The sequence below is a fragment of the Stylophora pistillata genome, chromosome 3 (assembly GCF_964205215.1).
Source record: "Stylophora pistillata chromosome 3, jaStyPist1.2, whole genome shotgun sequence".
Classification (NCBI taxonomy): domain Eukaryota; kingdom Metazoa; phylum Cnidaria; class Anthozoa; order Scleractinia; family Pocilloporidae; genus Stylophora; species Stylophora pistillata.
This window is the reverse complement of record NC_142521.1, coordinates 15,362,805-15,382,500: the sequence shown is the minus strand read 5'-3', so window position 1 is coordinate 15,382,500 and position 19,696 is coordinate 15,362,805. Positions and strand designations below refer to the sequence as shown.

Here is a 19,696-nt window from a genome sequence, read left to right as displayed (position 1 = left end):
TCCAGATGGAAATCAAGAGGAGCATCGCCATTTCGTCCGATCTGTTTTATAACAGGCGAGTCGAAAATTGGTTTGATCTTTCTAACCAAACTATGGGAAACTTGTAGAACGAATTTTTCATCAATTGTATTCCGTTGGTTTCTTCAGGACTCTCTTAAAATTTAGATGTGCACTTTGTCCAAACATTAGCAATTTGCTGTTACTTTTTAGATTATTGATTTTTACCATTAGCATCATTTTCTACTCAGATCAGAGTTCTAATTTGTATTTACTCGAGTTACATTTATCAATCATTGTTTTGCAGGGAAATTTTTTCTGGTCCAAGATTTTGATTTCGTTTGCCATTCGATCAGAACTTTGGAAAAGACATCATTCCTTTTTTGCAAGGTAAGAGGATGAAAAACGTGGGTAATATTCTCTCTCCTCTGAACTGACTTAAATATGTCAAACCAAACATCAGTGAAATTTTTACGAGAGAGGATTTGGAATTTAAAACAATCTCAGAGGTCACGAAAAATTCGATTTTGCCTTCTCAAGAGGCGATTACTGTTGTATTTTTACGATCAGGTTAAATATTGTTATGACGCTGGCTACGTCCAATCATCTTTGTTTTGCAGGGAGTTTTTAATTTTGGTTTCATTTGTCAGAAGATCAGGTTACTAAACTCGGCGAGTGTCACCTTTTTTTATGAGGTAAGCAGCCGAAAAACAGAAAAACTAGCATATTGATGTTCTCTCTTTCTAAATTCTAACATATTTCTGGCACAAGTTTGATTAACTTTGCTGACGGAGGATTTATTAGTAAAAGCAAAACTGATGAAAAATTAGTGTTGCAGTAGTCTACAGAATCTTAGATTTTCTGCGTTTTTTCTTCATTAATCACGTGGATGTATTCTCTTTCACCCAGGTGACTCTTGCTACTCACATTCATCTTTATTTTACGGGTGTTATTTCAGTTTCATACTTTTGGTTTCTTTAGTCACACCATCAACAAAAGCAGCTTAAAATAAAACTGTTGAAATAACTCTCTCAGTATTCCTTTCTAAAAAACATGAAAAATATTTACGGAATCTTGTTTAAATCAGTGATAGGAGCGTGAACGATTCAATAAATCTCAGAAAGTGAGGAGGATTTGTCGCTAAAAAGTTTGACATCAACGTAAATCCTTGAGCAAAGTAAATCGGTTGACACCACTATAAACGTTCACCGTCAAGATCTGATTAGTAATTCTCCCTGCCATACATTTTCTTAAAAAAAACTTACGAGAATTTGGTATTTTATCATGCTGACATCATTAAGCTGCATGATCAGTTTGTGTATTTTCATCAGTTCAGACTTGAGCATAATAATGTTTCGGTTTCGAAAGTGACATGAGTTAAATCCGATCGCGAAAGGCGGGAAAAAATCAAATTTTAAGAGCAGAAAGTTATGAAATAAAAACACGAACCTCAGTCTTTTTCGATGTGTGTTATAAGAAAAGTGTAAAAACGGTACTGATATAGTCTTAGATTTTAGACATTTTCAGTTTTTTCGGGATCAAGTCCTTACTTTGTAATAACATTATTCATTCGCATTCACCGCTGACAGAGGTTTTTCTTGCAGTTTAAATTTCTTACATCTGGTTTCATTGGTTAAACTGACGAGCAGGATGATAAACACTGCACGTGTTTGCTTTTGAAGGTGAGCCGTATTTCATAATTTCGGGAAAATGAAATCAAACTTAATTTAACCTAAGACTTCTCTTACTCACAGATGAACTATTTACATGTATTCAGTTGGTTTACCATTTTACCTTGCCCTTTTCCAAAAAAGTTAAAAAATATATAATGTCAAGCTGCAAGTTGCCGGTATAGTTTATCTTTATTTATTCAAGTTGTTTATCATCGTTCGTACATGCCAAAACGGTTTACTGCTGAGTATCTAGTGCGCTGTTAGCCTCAACTCTAAAGAAGTCTCAATGTTATCAAAAGCTATCCAAAGCTCTTCAGAGTTAGACGTAGTAAGACATTCTTAATCAAAGGATTGGATAATAATTGCTTTTTTGGTAATTCTGCCCCTCATGAAAAAAATTCAGGTCGCTCATTTAAGTTTTTAATTGAATCAAGCGTTGAAAGGAGGATTATGGTTGAAGAAACCTATTGTATATGTTCGGTCACAAAATGTGAATGTTATTGCATCTTTTAAGAGTAGAATTGACCAGGACTGCTTAGGGTTTGGGTCAGTTAAAAGAAAAAAGGAATGTCGCACTTTAATAAACGCTTGTTTACTGATTTGTGGAAAGGATACAATCCAGTGGCGAATCTAAGGGAGGGGCCCCCCTTATTTTGGAAAAAAAAAATTGCAGAAGGAAGACTGAAAAGCCGGCAGGTTTTACACACTCAAAAGAAACTACCCCAGCCCCCCTCAGCTCAGAGTCTGGATCCGACACCGACTGCAATCTCCCTTAAAACATGCGGCAGCAGAGAGAAGTGTTGTAATAGTTATTACCTATTTTAGATATTAAGGTATCCTATATGTTTTTCTATTTTTTGTTTCATATCAGGAGCCAATCTGTTAAACACAAAAGAGAGATGAATAACTCGCGTGAAATCCTATTCAAAATCAGGATAGGCTTGGATATCGCCATATTTCTTTTGAACACTGATCGTGGCATACAAGCAACAGAAGTGTGCGGTGAATGTTTAATTTTACTCAACAATTTAGACTCTGGCATTGATAGCTTTAATGTCTCTGAGGTGAAATCTGATTACAAAAACGCAGCAAGATACACCATCGAACTTCTTGTAAGATTCCAAATTGCTGGGTTATTGATGATAAAACTGGGAAAAAATTATGAAGGAAATGGTAGGCTTTCAGAGGCTAAAATACTATGTGAAAGCACAGTTGCAATCACAACAACGATTGGCGCCAGAGGAACAGAATTTACGGCTTATCAGGGGCTAGGAAGTATCACTCAGTCAAACGGTGAATATCAGAAAGCCAAAGAATATCACGAGAAAGCTCTTGCCATCGCAACAGAAATTGGGGACAGGCGAGGAGAAGTAAGTTGTTATAGGTGCCTTGCAGATCTGTTTCGATCACTCACTAAATATCGGAAGGTCCAAGAACATTACGAGAAAGCTCTCACCATCGCAAAAGAAATTGGCGACAGGCAAGAAGAAAGTAATGGTTACGCTAACCTTGGGTGTGTGTTATATTCACTCGGTGAATATCAGAAGGCCAAAGATGATATCACGCGAAATCTCTTGCCATTGCAACAAAAATTGGCAACAGGCAAGGAGAAGGAATATGTTACCGGAACATTGGAGTTGCGTTTCAATCCCTCGGTGATTATCAGAGGGCCAAAGAATATCACGAGAAAGCTCTTATCATTGCAAAAGAAATTGGCGACAGGCAAGGAGAAGGAAGATGTTACGATAGCATTGGAATTGGGTTTCAATCCCTCGGTGAATATCAGAAGGCCAAAGAATATCACGAGAAAGCTCTTGCCATTGTAACAGAAATTGGCGACAGGAAAGGAGAAAGTGCAAGTTACGGGAATCTTGGAGCTGTGTTTCGATCACTTGGTGAATATCAGAAGGCCAAAGTTTATCACGTGAGAGCTCTTACCATTGCAAAAGAAATTGGCAGCAGGGAAAGAAAAAGTGCAAGTTACGGGGGTCTCGGAGTTCTGTTTCAATCACTTGGCGACTATCAGAAGGCTAAAGAATATACGGAGAGAGCTCTTGCCATCGCAACAGAAATTGGTCACAAGGAAGCAGAAGGAACACATTACGGGAGCCTTGGAGTTGTGTTTCATTTACTTGGTAATTATCAGAAGGCCAAAGAATTTCACGAGAGAGCTCTTGCCATTTCAACAGAAATTGGCGACAGGCAAAAAATAGCAGCAGGTTATGGGAACCTTGGAAGTGGGTTTCAATCCCTCGGTGAATATCAGAAGGCCAAAGAATATCATGAGAAAGCTCTTGCCATTGCAACAGAAATTGGTGACCAGAATGGAGAAGGAACACATCACTATCACCTTGGATTGGCGTTTTTATCACTTCGTAAAAATCTGCGAGCTAAAAAACATTTTGACAAAGCACTTGCCATCAGTAAAGAAACTGAAGACAGAAATGGTGAAGGTGTATTTCTCCAGGGCCTGTCAGGATTTTTTTATTCGCTTCATGACTACCAGAAGGCAAAAGAGTTACTTGAAAAAGCGCTTACTATCTCTATGAATTTAGGCGATAGAAGAGGACAAGGAGCAACTTACCAAAAACTTGGCCATGTGTCTCTATCGCTCGGTAATTATGAAGAATCCGAAAAATACTTCGAGAAAGCGCACTCAATAAGCAGTAGAATTGAGGACAGGCACATTGAATTTAAAAGCCTTCTCGGTATCGCTCAGTTAAAGATGTCGGAATCAAAGTTGGAGGAAGCAAAGCTGTATCTTTTTCAATGTCTTGAAATTTACGAAAATTTGCGAAACTTTCTCAAAGGAAACGATGAATTTAAAACCTGTCTCTTAGAAGCGCATGGTGATTGTCCCTACAGAATGCTCAGGTGGTTGATTTGTGAGACTGGAAGCCATCGGGATGCTCTCTATGTGGAAGAGCTGAGACGAGCTAGAGGTCTTGCAGAATTAATGGCAGAAAAAATCTCAGTGGAATGTCACATCTCAGCCGATCCAAAATTATGGTCTGGGATTGAAAAAGTTTTGAGTGAAGAAAGCAATTGTGTTGCTTTGTACATTTCGTATTGTGAGTGGCATGTTCATCTGTGGGTTTTGAGGGCAAATGGAGACATTGACTATCGAAAGAGCCCCGAGATGAAAATCGACACTCTCATCGCTGTATCGGTTTGTAATGTGGAAGACATATTTAAGAAAAGTGCCTCTAGCTTTCGCATTTCAATCAATGAGAATTGCGAAGATCGCTCTCTGGGTAACGACATTCCCATGCCTCTTCAAGAAGACTGTCGAGCATCTTCGCGAGAAGACGAAACCAAAGACACTACCGAAAGAATTCTTCACTTGTGTTATGACCAGCTCATTGGTCCTGTGAAAGATCTACTTACAGAGCCTGAAATCATCATTGTGCCAGAGAGTTGCTCGTACCGTGTCCCTTTTGCTGCCTTACGGGATGGGCCAGCCGAAAAGTATTTGTCAGAAACCTACAGAATCCGCATCGTCCCTTCTTTGTCCACTCTCAGGCTACTTCAGGAATGTCCAGCAGACTTTCACAGTCAGATTGGCGCACTGGTAGTGGGTGACCCTATGGCTGCCAAAGTGCAATACAAAGGACGTACCATACAGTTGACATCATTGCCCTGTGCAAGAAGGGAGGCAGAGATGGTTGGTCGTCTTATGGGGGTTCAGCCTTTGTTGGGAAAGCTTGCAACCAAGGAAGCGGTACTGAAAGCACTTCACTCAGTGAGCCTGATACATCTTGCTGCTCATGGGAACGCTGAAAGAGGGGAGATTGCCCTTTCTCCTAGCTGTGCCGCTAACAATATTCCACAAGAAGAAGACTACCTGTTGACAATGTCCGACATATCAGCCATCAGGCTGCGAGCTAAACTGGTAGTACTAAGCTGTTGTCATAGTGGGTGCGGAACGTTTAAAAAAGAGGGAGTCATTGGAATCGCTCGCGCAATCCTAGGATCCGGTGCACGTTCAGTGTTGGTGGCATCGTGGGCCATACAAGACGAAGCAACAGAGCAGCTTATGAATCGATTCTACGAACACCTGGCAGCTGGAGAAAGTGCCAGTGAGTCCCTTCACCAGGCCTTCAAGTGGATGAGAGGCAACGGCTTCGCTGAACCTAAGCAATGGGCTTCATTTGTGTTGATGGGAGACAACGTGAAATTTGACATGACGAAATTAAGGTCAGCTTGACTATGATGAACGATTTTGTACCAGTGAACTAACCTGCCTGTGTTAAAAAAATAGCATTTCTTTACCCTTTCATTAGGAAAACGTTTAAAAATGTTCACTTTCAGATTTCATGCTGCGCAAAAAGGGAACATTTGGACGGTTTGTCAACTAAACCGGTCATTTTTCAGTGTTACTTAAGTGTGCAAGTCATCTAACAATTATTCTGTGATGTAATTAATGCTTGACAGGACAACGGCCACAGTTTGAACGAAACAAATAGATGAATAAATTAATTGCAAAATCAATGAATGATTGTGAGAAAGCTACGGTTTAATACTATGATGATGTTAACATGGCTTTCTCGCCCGTAACATATGTTAAAATTTTTTCTTTCCTCAAATCTTTGTTTTTTAGACAAAAAGAGCTAACAGAGAACAAGAATGATACGGACAAGAGCCAGAGCATGAACTAATCCCTGACAAGAACCTTTCTTCCTGTACGCTGCGTAAAAGAGAAACTGGTATTACTATATTACTCTAATTTTTTCAAATTTTCTTAAAAATTTGTGCCGCTCTTTTGCACACTATTTTTACAGGCTTAAGTGGCCAGCAAGCGACAAGGAACTCACCCAAAAGTTGTATAAGGTTTACTAATGAGAGAAAATAATTTGCAAGTGACCGAGTTAAATATTACTAAGATATGTCTCGTGATTTTCACTTCTCAGCAGTTCTGTATTATGTAAGAGAAAAATCACCCTCAGGCTGATAGGTTTGTAGTTAGTTTTGTGAGGAAAATTCATAAGCAAGTCATTTCAAGTAATTGAAGGGTGAAAGCGTAAAGCCTATGTAACTGTGCCAGTGAAGGAATCCAGGAGCTGTCAGTCTCATCCCAAAAGTTTAGGCTCGATGGTCACCCTTTGAAAGCAAGCACTATGATGGGTGAAGGTCGCTTTCTTTTCCTCGAGTAGAGATAACGCGACAAAATGTAACCTTTAATTGTTCAAAAATAGATTCTGCATTGTTTTCTTTTAACTGAAAGACGTTTGTTAAAGATTATGTTCGAAATTTTCTTCTAAGGAAACCTGATCTTAATCCTGCTCTCAAGAGAAAAAACATGTGATGAAAACATACGTGTAACATAGTGATAGAGGATTGTTGGCCAGACACCAGAAAATAAAATTTTAACTTCAGTTCATTTTCCTAAACCTTCATGAGAACACTTTTTTCTGATATTGTTTTGATTGAAATTGAGACATGACACCATGCTTTATCAACTGTCAGATAACATGCCAGAAAAAGTAATTATTTTCTCTTGAACATGCTCAATAACATTCATAATTCCATTTGATGGACAATTGATTTGATTGACATGATCTCTTTGTGGACAGATACATAAATAACATACTGGTAACTATCTGCAGTTAAGCGAGCTAAGTGTGTTGTATTTGCCAAAAAGTAAAGAAGGGAATGCCACAAGCAAGCCCCACTTTAAATTTTTTTAATTCTCTCAAATGTTATGAGAGTGTAGACAAACCAAATGTGAAATTGACATTTGAAACCTCATCAATCAAGAAATGGGGTAGTTGATTGGTCAATATCAGTCATGATGACAGGTTGTTTAGTAAAGTAGCAGAGCTTTCACATAGCCAAGAAAACTGTTGTAAGACATGCTGTGAAATAGCACAGAAGTTCAAGCCTCTAAAAACTTTCAAAACCAGAGCTGAAAAAACATATTTTGTTAGATGAACCAAAGGAAGCTTTAGAAATATTAACACTGGATTGATTTGAATCAGTGACTGATTTTGACAGTTGCAGACACCTCAAAGAAATCATTGGTGATCTATGACTGAAAAAAAAATTGACATTGAATCTATTTGTAAATAGTAATTGTCATTTTTTGGTGTATTCATCTTCAGATTATTTTGTTCCCCTGGTTGTAAAAGTTGCTCTATTTGCCCTGCTTCTAGTGAAAGCTGGGACTTAAGCTTTCTAACAGGTCCATTGTAGTTAAAAACTCTTTCAAGTGGATAATCATGGAATATCCCTGGATTCACTTGTATTTTCACAGTAAACTTACAAGACAGTAGGTGAGTTTATATTGTGGAAGTAGAAGGTCATCCTGGGATATAGTGAGGAAATATTGTGTTACTGCAACAACCATGTCATGGAAATACAGTGGCCAACACAATCAATACAGCTAATGTGCAGACTTCATTTTCAATAACTTTCAACTGCCTGCAGATCCCCTTTGATCGTGACTACAAACAAATCAATCAAACAAAGTTATCATGATAAAATCTTGAAAAAACTGGAAATAGAGCTGCTTCCTGGATTTTGGCAGAATACTGATTGAAGTGCCTGATGGAAAGGTTTGGATAATACCACCAAATGCTCAATGGCTCTCCTGCATTCTGATTGGCTAAATTTTTCATGGCTCGGAATTTTAAAAGGATAATGAACATAGATCTTATTATGATTAATGGTCCTGACACCCAGGTTGGCACCATTGAGTTGTGATCTAGCTAGTTCAGGTATTAGCCTTTTTACTCGTACAATCTCATTGTTAATTATTGCCTCCAGCTTCCACACATTTCTGTGGAAATAGTTGAGAGAATGTTGTGTTAGATCAAGACAACACTTGGATCAGTCAGTATCTGTGTTACTGTGCACCTTCCCCTCCCATAACCCAACATTAAAGAGATTTACCACCGCGTTTATGTGAAACGGCAAACATCAGCTTGCCCCTTTCACATTTCACCTAAAATAAGCCTAACCCTAACCTGGAAACCTCACCACTTTAGCTTCATGTGAGCTCACATCAGGGTAGATTTGAAGGTGCACCTATATGACTTAGAAGGAATAGTTTGATGCCTTTTTTCGGATAATTAACTTCTACTCTGTGAAAAAAGAAGTATATCTTGCATATACAGCAAATGTGTAACAGCTTACTTTCACATAGAAACAGTGAAGGGCAACCAGCAAACATGAAAAAATTGCAGGAAAACAAGGTCATGTGGTCACTCTTGCCATTCACGTTTTATGTAAACACAATACTAAATCTCTGTATTAACCTTACTAGACATCAGTTGGCTGTTGTAAGGTTAGAGGAATGGGTAGGTGTACAGTTGCTTAGCTGCTGACATTGATCCAAAAACTTTTACCAAATAAGTTTGAGAATTCTCATTATCTGTTTGCTGGATAGTGTATGGATATTTTGGGACAAGTTACAGGTTAATCACTTCTGGGAGTTAAAGGGTTAATGTCATTACATTTTAAGATAAAGAGTCAATAAATGTTTTTGTATTTAATATTGTTAGTGTCTCATATACAGCTGGGTTAAGAGGAGAGAGACAAAGAAAAGATCACTGCTAGAAACATTAGAGACTCTTAATTTGTGAAAAAGCAAAGTCCATGTATCAGTTCTTAAATTGGGGGTCAAACTAAAACTGTCAATTAGTACTAAGAAAGCAAAAATTGGTCAGTTTGTGAGGCTGGGAGCTTTCTTTCAGGCCGACTGAAATGATCAACCAGGTACTGCTCAGATTGTACCAATGAGTTACCATTAGACTTATCCCTCTTTCCTGTTAAATGTATTCCTACAAGCCAGTGAAGTTTCCCTTTTCCTTTTGACTAGATTAAGAACACCAATGCAAGTGCAAACAATTTTGAGAACTCTTTTCCACATTCAGTGGTTAAAACTGTAGTCTTTCATCATTTCCCAACTTCTGTCAGACTGAATAGTGCAAAGGAACAAGAAAGAATCCAACTGTTCTTTGATATCAGCAAATTCATAACCAGTTTTAGTTAGTAATGCAAGATCACAGAATTTCCTTTGAGCTTTTTAAAGTTTTAAAAATCTTAAAAAAAAAGGTACTCCACAACAATAGTTTGACTGTGCTCATCGCCGCTTTTATTGGTGAGGGTGCTGGGAAAACTCTGGACAACTTAAAGAAAGGTAAGCTGTTTCTATTGCTCTTGAAAGACTAACAATTACCATTTAAACCATTTGGCAACTTAGTTACTTGGATTTGGCATTGCTTCACCTCCAATGGTAATGACTGATTTCATTCATTTGTCACAAATGCCAATGTAACACTATAAGGAAGAATCAAGTTAGTTTCAAAACAGCAACATGAGTATAGTATAAAAGATGAATGTCTGTTCTATTCATTTAGCTGATCCTGTGGCCTTTTCTCTCTTCTTCTTCTCAGCTTCAGCTTCTTTTTCTTTCTCAATGATTTCGACAAATTTATCAACCTCTTCAGGTTGTAATATCTAAGTGACCAGAGATAAAAAGATTAAAATTAGCACCCATGGAAACTTTTCCAGACATCTGTTGAAGATTATCACACTTTAAGCATGTCTATTCATAAGAATGAAACACCAAATGGAGCATATCAAGTGCAAAATTACGAATAATCTCTGCATGAAAAGAGAATACTGTAATGAAATCAGAAAGGTCTCTTATGTGGTTGGAACTGTTTCAAATCCTGCACTTGTTCCAACAAACTGAATGTCGGGAACCAGAAATCTGTCTAATACTGTGGCAGCAGTTTTGATAGAGTATAATTATGTGACACAAGACTCCACTTATAAACAGTTAATGACAAGCAAATAGTTACCTTGAGTGTTTCACCATTTCTCATTATAGCAAGTTCAATATTCTTTCCTCCTGACTGCACCACCTGCAAGAACAATACTGTTGTCTTATATGTGGTCCCCTTAACAAAACATTCTAAGCAAAATGTCAATAAGTTTTGAAAAGCTGTACTTCATTTTGAGACTTGCAAAAACACATTAACTATTCATAATTCATCTTCACGGGTGCCGTTCAGTGGAGGCACCACCAGTTTGAAACAAGTTAGAATCATTTGAACCCACAAAAAACCACCACAGGCACTTTAGAAACACATGTTAGTAAAAAATCATAATACACAAATATCTACACACCTCAAGTAAAGCTTTGATAGCTAGTTTAATTGTTTCATCATCTGAGTCGGCCACTTCCTCTGTGTAGTGTTTCTCTAAAAATTCACGAACAGTTTTTGCACTACGTCCAATTGCATTTGCCTGGTAATTAAAAAGATAAACAAAATTAATGATAGATGTAAAGAGGTAAAAATGATTATAAAGGAGCAGCTAAATAAACTTAATTATTACATATTAGACTTAAAAGGAAAAATCTGAGTGGTCAAGAGCATACAACCAACAAACTAAAGAGGGTGAGGTTCACATCACAAATGCAATATCTGCAGATATCTGCAGTGTGCCTAGTTTCCAAACCTCTCCTTTTCCAAACTCAGAGAGTTGTGTCTTTGTTTGCAGATTGTTTAAAAAAATGTTCCATAAATCAATCATTAAATTTGGTTTATGCACAGTACCATCAATTATCAAACCTAGTGTCAAATCTTGGTTTTGATAATTCATGATATCAAGCCCAGCCTCATCCAATGATTGCGTATAATAAAATATATAATAGCCAATCTGGATACTATTCTGAAATAATAGCTATAAAATATGTTATACCAATCACTGCATTTGGTCTAGCACTAGAAATGCTTGGTGTCTCAGGGCTTGACACTAACTTTTCAACTTACTAGCCAAGTGGCTGGTAATAGCTTAGATGTTACAACAATTTCAGTTTGCTAACTAGCCAAACTGGCATGTGGAAACCAAAAACCACTTTCCAAAACTGAATTTCTACTAGTCTGTGACTACTGTTAGAGTCGAACCTAAGTATTTCCAGTGCAGTTTCAAAAGTTGAAGTTCCCCACCATGTCATGCAAAAGAGAACAGCTGAACCTTTCCAATTTAACTAGTCATCCAATACTGATTGAGACCCCAGACTCTCCATCTACTGCTCAATAAGAAAATAAAGTATTTCAAAGGGTGTAACCATAAGGTTGATATGAAAACAGTTAATTACCTTCCAAGCATGATATGTCCCTGATGGGTCAGTCTGATACAGATGAGGTGTACCATCATAATCAAATCCAACGATGAGTGTAGAAATACCAAAAGGACGACGACCATTGCTTTGAGTGTAACGCTAACCAACAATGATAAAAATAGAAAATGACATTAAGCTGTGGTTGGATAGTTGAAATATGAACAAGACAAAACTCATGAGAAGCTATGCAAGGAACAAAAAAAAAAAAAAAAAAATAGAGACTGCCTTTCCCACACCGGGAATCGAACCCGGGCCACGGCGGTGAGAGCGCCGGATCCTAACCACTAGACCATATGGGATTTGACATCACTAAGGGGAAAATTTTTCGTATATATCTAATTTGCGTTGACTTGTCCTCCAACATTCCTATCGTCTGTGGGAAACAACTGGGCAATCTTCTCTAGACGCAACCCGAATCAACGTTAATTTTTCTTCGTACCTGCTTTAGAGTTGCGATATATCTTGTTATGTACTCTAATGTAACAGGATCTTCTACGGTTAGCTTGTGGCTTTGACATTCGACCCGAGCTCTGTTCACCAAAATTCTGGCGTCCGCCGTCAAACCTGTGACAAAAGTGACGAAAAATCTTGAAAGAAAGACAAATCGTTGGTTCTTTTCAGAAGTACTCCATTACCTGCAAAAGCCATGACAACGTGGTCATCCAGCGAACAGATTTTTCTGACTGTTCGTGGTTCTTGAAGTTTGGCAACCGCTTTTCTTTCTACTCCGAGAACAACTATGTGTTTACCACGGACACCAACCTAGAAAATAACACACTAACAATCTTCCGATTCAAAGAAAAATTAACCATAGGAAAGAAGTTGTACGACACTGAAAACACCGACAAAGATTTCGTTACATACCGCAGTGGAACCCTTCTTTACGGCCTCTTGAGCATATTCAACTTGGAAAAGATGTCCATCAGGCGAAAATATAGTTATAGCTCTATCATATGAACCCCCTGACATGTCTGTTACCTATTTAGGATATTTTAGTTAGCTAAATTCGACAGAAAAGCGAAATCCCTTTTACGAACAACTCAGAATGACTTCGCATGGGGCTTAGTAACCAGGCATAGAGAAATTTCCCTTGAGGCACAGAGACCGTAAGGGCGCCAACTACAAACAAATATGGCGGGTTTGCAGTAAGAAAATTGAACGGGCCGAAAAACAAACGTATTGTAGAGAGATTTAGCCTTCTTCAGGCTTTCCATTCTAAGTAACTCAAAAGGAAGAGGCACTAGTCTCCAAATTTTAACATTTTTTCGTCACATGTAGCCTATGCAGAAAAGAATCGTTTGAAATGTTTGGCTCACAAAGGTGAAACACACTTTAGAGCTATGGAAGATATCGACGAAGCTACTCCTCGCGGAATTATTCGCGGTGTTTTGACAACAGAGAATGTCAGCCAAAGTGTTCGAGCTTTGAAGTCAAAGAAAACACCAAGAACGCAAAATGTAAGAGAAACACCAACGGATCCTCCGTCCCATACGTCCCATTCACAAGTTGCAAGTCGGTTGCTCACTCGATCTTCCAGGAACAGGAAGAGAAAAACTGTACCGGGCACTACTCCTTCAGACTCAGCCACACCCAGAACTTTGGTATGCCTCAACATAATTTGATTCATATTTGAGAGAGATGAAACTTCTCTAAAACTTACCCTGTTTAATTTGTTCATTTCATGCATATTGATCCATGTGTACAGTATAGCCTAGCTACATTTGGAGAAGTGACTAGTTTGTTGGAAATATTTCCATATAACTCCGTACTATTTTAAAACAAAACATTTGTCCCAAAGGTAAACTATTGTTTTTGCTGTTGTTTTCTGTAAGAAATAAGTCTGCTTAATGAAGTTAGGAGCCATACAGACTTTTTGCCAGTTTGTGTCGCAGGTTACACTTATGAATCAAAAAGGGTCAAGAGAAAGGTGATTAATTCTTTATTGTTCAGTGTGATTACAAAAAAAAAGCTGAATCAAGAACTGAATGACATAAAGTTCTGCTACATAATGGTGGTAGGACTGAGTGGAGTCCAATCTGGTCTGTAATCAAACGAGGGATTGAGAAAAATTGAACAATCACGAAGTGGGAGTCTAATTTGTCAATCATGAGTATGATTATGAACCAAATAGGACAACAAGAGTTGTTTTACTAATGAATCATAATCATCGTAATTAAAAAAAAATAAACAAACAAACAAAAAAAACAAATACATTTAGCAGAATAATCCCTGCATAAAAAGTCACATAATTGTTTTAACCTTTGATGCATTTTTCTGAAACATTATTTTGGAATATCTGTTTTATCTTATAGAGGTTTTGCACAGCAGCCATGTTAGATGGCAGAAACAATAGATTATTTTACCCATGGGAAAAATTTTTCTTTCTTATGCAACATATTTTCATTGTTCCTGCCATCCAACATGGCTGCTGTGCAAAACCTCTATTAAGGAATCTCCATAAAACTCTTGTTCTTAATTTATGATGATTAGTTTGTGTTTCATTCCTTGGGTTAAACTTTTGATATTGATTCCTTTTTTTAGATTGCAGGTTTTCTACAAACGGCTCCAGTTACCAGAAGTGTAGTGAAAGGGCAGAGACAAAAGACTGTTGAGCAAGACACTAAAAGATCATCTCGCTTATCAGTTCAAGCTGGAGACAATACCCCTAGAACAATCATTCAAAATTTCTTGCGAGAAGGTAAGTTACTTTATACCAGTTATGTAGTAACTTTTGCTTGTGTATCTTTCATTTACATTTATTGTTGAAAGACAAATTTTAAAATAACTTTTCCTTCCAAGTGAATGTAACAAGTTTTGGGCTTGAACATCTTTGATCTTTGAATTGCCCTCTTTTTTTTTTCTGTTGAAAGATTAAACCATTAGCTCCCAGGGGTAATGAAATGTATCCTTTCCTTTCAATTTCAAAGAATCAAGAGGGTCTGAGAATTATCAAATTATCAGTGGGAGGGTGTTGATAAACTCCAAATTCTCATAACTCATTTAATTGGAAATGCATAGCAGATAGAAAGGAGAATTTTAAACTAGATCGTGTGAATTTGTCACCCTTTAGCATTAACAGAGACACCAGTTGAACCAGTGCTTCCAGAATCCTCAGATGCAGTGGATCAAGAAAAATCCCTGCAGTCAAGTGAACAAGAAAAGCTCTCATCTCTTGCAACAAGTGGTGTTGTTGATGATCAAATGACTGAAGCAGATGATCTGATGTTTGCCTCAACAAGTTCTCATTCTGCAGATAATACTACCCATGTAGAAGCAACAGCCCTAATGGTGTTGGACTCCTATATAGAAATGGATAATGCTACTGGGATGTAAGATTTTTATAATCATTTAAAATTCACACGAGTCAGTTTTAATGCTCCCTTTAAGCCCAAGGGGATTTATAAATCCTCATGGCTTCTTGACAGAGACTTTATAGAAGATGGGAGCTAACAGTATTTAAACTTATTGAGAGACAAAATGTAAGCCTCTTTTATTTTTATTTGGTGGACAGCTTTGGCTAGCACCATATATCAGATGAAATTACTTGGCCAAAATATGACAGTTCAAACAGGAAACTGACAAAGACTGTTCAAATATAAGACATATTATTTTGCATTGGAATGCTACCAACATCAACTGATTACCAATAATATGTTAGAAGCATTAGCATAGTACAATGCATCAATGTCAAGAACATTTCAAAGGTGGAAGTTAATTTAATTTTTAATTTAGGAAAGGAGAGAGGGGGCTTCCTAGAACATTTAGGAGATGCCAATATCAGTACAAATAAGACAGAAATAAAAATGTTTTTTTTGTTTTTCATTTACCAACATATTGCAATGTAAGTGTCCTTTTTTATATGGTATCAAACAAGGACCATCTTTAAACTGTAAAAGTCAAGATTAATACTTCTCAACTTTAAGAGAAACACGGGGAACAAGGGCATTGAGTTTTTAAAATTATATCTTATTAGTGGAAGTACTCAGGGAACACAACGAGAAGTTGATTCTCTGTTATCACTGAGAAGTCTGCAAGAAGACACTGAAAGGACAGGAAATGGAATGCAGACATCTCGTCCATGGAGAGAGCTGGTCACACCTCAGTTGCCTTTTAATGTATCTTTGCCAGGGAGTGAAAAGCTGGAACATGCAAGAAATGTTAATGAAGAAAGGTGATAAAAATCTTGTACTTTCAGTGTGTTTAGTGGCTCAAGAAAAATTGACTGAAACTATATAAAGTGTCGTAGGTACCTGTACCTGCAAAAATTAACCAATAGACGGCTATCTATTGGTGTACCGGTGTTATAACCCAAAGGAGATGTTGGGAGAACACGAGGAAAGTTTGTAGATCACAGGCCACATTGTTCTCCCAATTTATTATACAACTCGGGCAGTCAGAGGGCCAATAACTAAAGTCAACCAATCAAAATGCTCTATTGCTGGTCAATATTCTCTAAGTATTGGACCATGCACTGTCCCGAATGGTCCCGAATGATACCGCACTTGTGTTCCTTTGAACTTCAGTTGTATAATAAATCTCTTATTAACCAAGCTTGCTTGGGACCATACTGGAAGAATATTGGCCCTTGGTCTTTTTTGTACGGACCGAGCTGTGCTCGGTCCATACTGTCAAGACCTCTGGCCGATATTCTCCCTGTATGGCCCTCGCACTTGGTTAATAAGATATCTATACTACATGAGCTATTATGCTGGTAAACTAATAGAAAGTGCACTATTGCTTTCATAAAATAAACTATGGGTTAACTAGTGCAGTAAACTATAGGTTTTTGACCAGTCAGGGTGCTAGCAATATCTCAGTCATTTTATAAAAACTTATTTGACCTTGAAAACAGTGTTATGACAGTATTAGACAATGCTTTACAGTCATGTACATGCTTTGATGGGATGATGTAGTATTTAGAAAGGCGTAAACAATTCCTTTATTTAAACCTCCCAAGATTGGATTGTTAACTCTCCTCTCTAGGTGCAATACATTTCCTTGTAAATTGGTTACAAGAATCAGGGTTACATCAAGATAACAACCTCTGGCTGATGAGTTTGAGTACTCTCATCACCAGTTTCCTGGATAATATATGGGTAGAATAGCCTTAATCTCTTTGGAGTTAAAAGGTTAATGTTTTGAAATTAGTTCCAAAGGGAAAAGACCACTGTTTGAAGGAAAACCTCCTAAAGGAAAGGAAGGAACTAAAGTTCCAAAGTAAGTTCTTTCTCTCATTTCTTTTGTGCATCATGAAGACCTCCTTGTCACTTAGCTAAAGGTAAAACCTGGATGACAATAATTTCAACTGTGATTACATCTGCAATTTTTTTACACTCAGTTTATGTGTGTTTGAATGACAATTAATAGAAGTGAGTCATTTGAGTATAGTGCAGCCCTTTTTCTCCAAAGATCTCAATATTTAGTACATGTAATTCCTCCTCACCGTCTGCCATACAATTCTTATGATGTTAGTTCAAAGAACTTGGTATTTGATCAACTCATTATCCCTTTAATTGATATTTTAATTTCTTTATTCTCCTCACTTGTCTGTCTGATTTAATAGTGATAATTATTGTAAGGAGAAAATCCATTTTGGTCACAGTTTTCTCTGAGTGAGAAGCCTCATCGTTGTTTTACTTTACAGTAGCTGAAAATCTAATTTCGCACAGTGTGCTTGTTACTGCACTTTAGTTTTTTTGTTGGAAACTTTATAATCAAATGTTTTTAATATTCATGTGAATTTTTTCAATATTTTTAAGGAAGCCTACAGGCCCAAGAATGCCGCCTTCCCTTATAAAGAGTGTTTTTCAGCATTTTAGCCAAGCTAAAGTCTCCAAAGAAGCTCTTGAAACTGTTGAAAATGGGTAATTATCGTAAAAGTTAAGTTTATCAACATTATCGAAATGAGGAAGTAAAGTAACAAATAAAGTAAAGTTGTTGTGTTTTCCCTCATCAGAGAAAGGGAGAAGTAGATGTTACATGTTGAGTCACTCAAAGCTTTATACAGCACGCCCATTCAATAAAGAAATACCTTCCTTGGGTACACTAACTGCATGCTTACTAGAGCAGCAGATCTTTAATGGCTATACTGTCCAGTTTAAAGAAATTACCAGACTGTACCTTTAATAAAGGCTTGGGGTGAAATAAGTTCTTCTGACATGAATATGTGCAAGGGTTATAAACTAATGTAATATGATTTATTATTGTTTTCCAGGTCAAACCTGTTTTTCAAGCAAGTATCGAGTGACCTGATGGCATACTGTAAGCATGCTCACAGATCTACCATTGAGCTGGCTGATGTTGAACTTCTCATGAAAAGGTAAAATGTATTGACACTTGATGTACCATTTGTGTTCATAAACAAACTTCATGTAGTGCACTTAATTAGAAGTTTATATTGATGAGATTCTGGGAAAATTAAAGGCTATTTGTATCTTCTTTCATTAGATCAAAGAAAAGGATTGCATTTGAAAACTTAATATGTACATGTACTTAGATAAACACTTTTAATAGAGTGACTTTGGGATAATTTTGAGGCTGAGTTCCCTACTCGCTGATTGGAAAGTTTAACCTGATTTTTTTTCTGTTCTTGAGGTTTGCATTCAGAGCAAAGACAGAAAAGCAAAGAGTGCTTGACTCTTTTAAAACTCCTATCAGTGACCAAGACAGAATTTCTCCTTACAATATCATTACAACATTGAGCAGACAAATGATAAAAATTAAGAAATAAATAATTTAGGGGATTATTGGTTGGTCCATCACCAAATTCTCAAAACTAACATCTTAAGAATAGTTTAGCAAACAATAAAGAGAATTACAGGTACACTTATATGAAATCTTGTGGTCAGTTTTTGTTTTTGTTTTTTCTTTTTCAGGCAGGGGTTTATAACAGACAAGCAGTCACTGCACTCATTGGTTGAAAAGTATTTGCCATTAGAATACAGACAGGAAATTATACCAACAGTGCAAGCAGGAAACAAGATTATTCCATAATAAGATACAATGGACTATTTATTGTAGAAGGCTTGAATTGTGAATGCAAAGTGGATATTTAAGAATGGTTATGGATAATGAAAATGAATGGCTGCTTGTTGTTAAAAAATTTCTTATAGATGGGGAGTCATAACTGGCCAGGAATTTAGGAATTAGGAAACGTTTTTATCCTGTTGTAAAGAAGCTTGCCTCTTAACTTTCTAGTGCAGAGATGTATAGGTGATGTTTTCTTGAATTGAAATGGACATCGTGGCTTTTGCAGGATGCATGTTGTGTGCCAGTGAAAGATATCCAGTTAGAGATACTGGGTATCCATCTCATGAAATCTAGGTCAGAGTTTGTCGTTAAGTAAGGCTACACACAGGATACTCTGAAATGTATTCCGGAATTCTGAAAAGAGACACCACATGCCTGTGTTTCCATGTTATTATAACAGCATTTGAATGATGAGATTCTCACTGGAAAACAAATAATTTATTTGAAACTAAAAAACTGCTAACTCTACAGAAACTGTAAACATTTTTCCATATATTTGTGATTAACTGTCTTTTTTGTACATAATATTTTGGCAAGCTTAGTCAGTGTGGATCTGCTTGAACTACAATTTTTTAAAAGTGATTAAAAATATTTTATTTAAGGTTGCCTATTTACATGTTTATGAAAAGAGCATGAAAGGCTCAGAGAATATGAAGCAGGGTCCTTACTTCAGTTCCAAACAGAATGGCAGTGCTTCATCCTCCAAGTTATTTCCTTTCCCTTTCTCCTTTTTTTGCAAATTAGCCTCTGCTGCGCATTGTCTTTGAGGAAGTTGGACCTTGTTTGATGAGCATTGCTCAAGACGTTGTGTCATGAAAAGTAACATGACAGGTGTGAGACAATGGTCTTATTACCATGTCCC

At 37.1% G+C, this 19,696-nt stretch overlaps 3 protein-coding genes and 1 non-coding gene across 4 annotated transcripts; 2 read left to right on the top strand and 2 right to left on the bottom strand.

Moving 5' to 3' along the window:
- The first annotated feature begins 4,215 nt into the window (after nucleotides 1–4,215).
- Nucleotides 4,216–6,621, top strand: LOC148734702 (tetratricopeptide repeat protein 28-like). The gene is made up of 2 exons (XM_088753869.1): nucleotides 4,216–5,867; nucleotides 6,271–6,621. The coding sequence occupies exons 1-2, from the start codon at nucleotides 4,216–4,218 to the stop codon at nucleotides 6,326–6,328; spliced, it is 1,710 nt and encodes a 569-aa protein (XP_088609995.1). The 3' UTR covers nucleotides 6,329–6,621.
- A 2,525-nt stretch (nucleotides 6,622–9,146) lies between these two features.
- On the bottom strand, nucleotides 9,147–12,870 carry LOC111337020 (proteasome subunit alpha type-7-B). The gene is made up of 7 exons (XM_022943238.2): nucleotides 12,670–12,870; nucleotides 12,441–12,567; nucleotides 12,245–12,369; nucleotides 11,782–11,904; nucleotides 10,806–10,925; nucleotides 10,478–10,540; nucleotides 9,147–10,130 (listed from the first exon to the last, which is right to left on the bottom strand). Exons 1-7 carry the CDS (start codon nucleotides 12,772–12,774, stop codon nucleotides 10,023–10,025), a joined length of 771 nt encoding a protein of 256 aa, XP_022798973.1. The 5' UTR covers nucleotides 12,775–12,870; the 3' UTR covers nucleotides 9,147–10,022.
- Nucleotides 12,033–12,104, bottom strand: Trnae-cuc (transfer RNA glutamic acid (anticodon CUC)). The gene has a single exon. It is a non-coding gene; the product is annotated as a tRNA-Glu (tRNA).
- A 67-nt stretch (nucleotides 12,871–12,937) lies between the features above and the next one.
- Nucleotides 12,938–19,435, top strand: LOC111337019 (uncharacterized). The gene is made up of 8 exons (XM_022943237.2): nucleotides 12,938–13,406; nucleotides 14,347–14,503; nucleotides 14,876–15,134; nucleotides 15,779–15,976; nucleotides 16,954–17,022; nucleotides 17,565–17,669; nucleotides 18,020–18,124; nucleotides 18,681–19,435. Exons 1-8 carry the CDS (start codon nucleotides 13,146–13,148, stop codon nucleotides 18,796–18,798), a joined length of 1,272 nt encoding a protein of 423 aa, XP_022798972.2. The 5' UTR covers nucleotides 12,938–13,145; the 3' UTR covers nucleotides 18,799–19,435.
- Nucleotides 19,436–19,696: the final 261 nt, after the last annotated feature.

Bases quoted from the DNA above. Each gene is read 5' to 3' on its own strand.
- LOC148734702 (XM_088753869.1), top strand. From the start codon at position 4,216: ATGAATTTAGGCGATAGAAGAGGACAAGGAGCAACTTACCAAAAACTT. The intron at 5,868-6,270 runs GTCAGCTTGACT...TTTGTTTTTTAG, and splicing joins TTTGACATGACGAAATTAAG to ACAAAAAGAGCTAACAGAGA.
- LOC111337020 (XM_022943238.2), bottom strand. From the start codon at position 12,774: ATGTCAGGGGGTTCATATGATAGAGCTATAACTATATTTTCGCCTGAT. The intron at 12,370-12,440 runs GTAATGGAGTAC...CTTTTGTCACAG, and splicing joins CGTTGTCATGGCTTTTGCAG to GTTTGACGGCGGACGCCAGA. The intron at 10,541-10,805 runs GTGTGTAGATAT...TTGTTCTTGCAG, and splicing joins CTATCAAAGCTTTACTTGAG to GTGGTGCAGTCAGGAGGAAA.
- LOC111337019 (XM_022943237.2), top strand. From the start codon at position 13,146: ATGGAAGATATCGACGAAGCTACTCCTCGCGGAATTATTCGCGGTGTT. The intron at 13,407-14,346 runs GTATGCCTCAAC...TCCTTTTTTTAG, and splicing joins CAGCCACACCCAGAACTTTG to ATTGCAGGTTTTCTACAAAC. The intron at 17,023-17,564 runs GTAAGTTCTTTC...AATATTTTTAAG, and splicing joins GAAGGAACTAAAGTTCCAAA to GAAGCCTACAGGCCCAAGAA.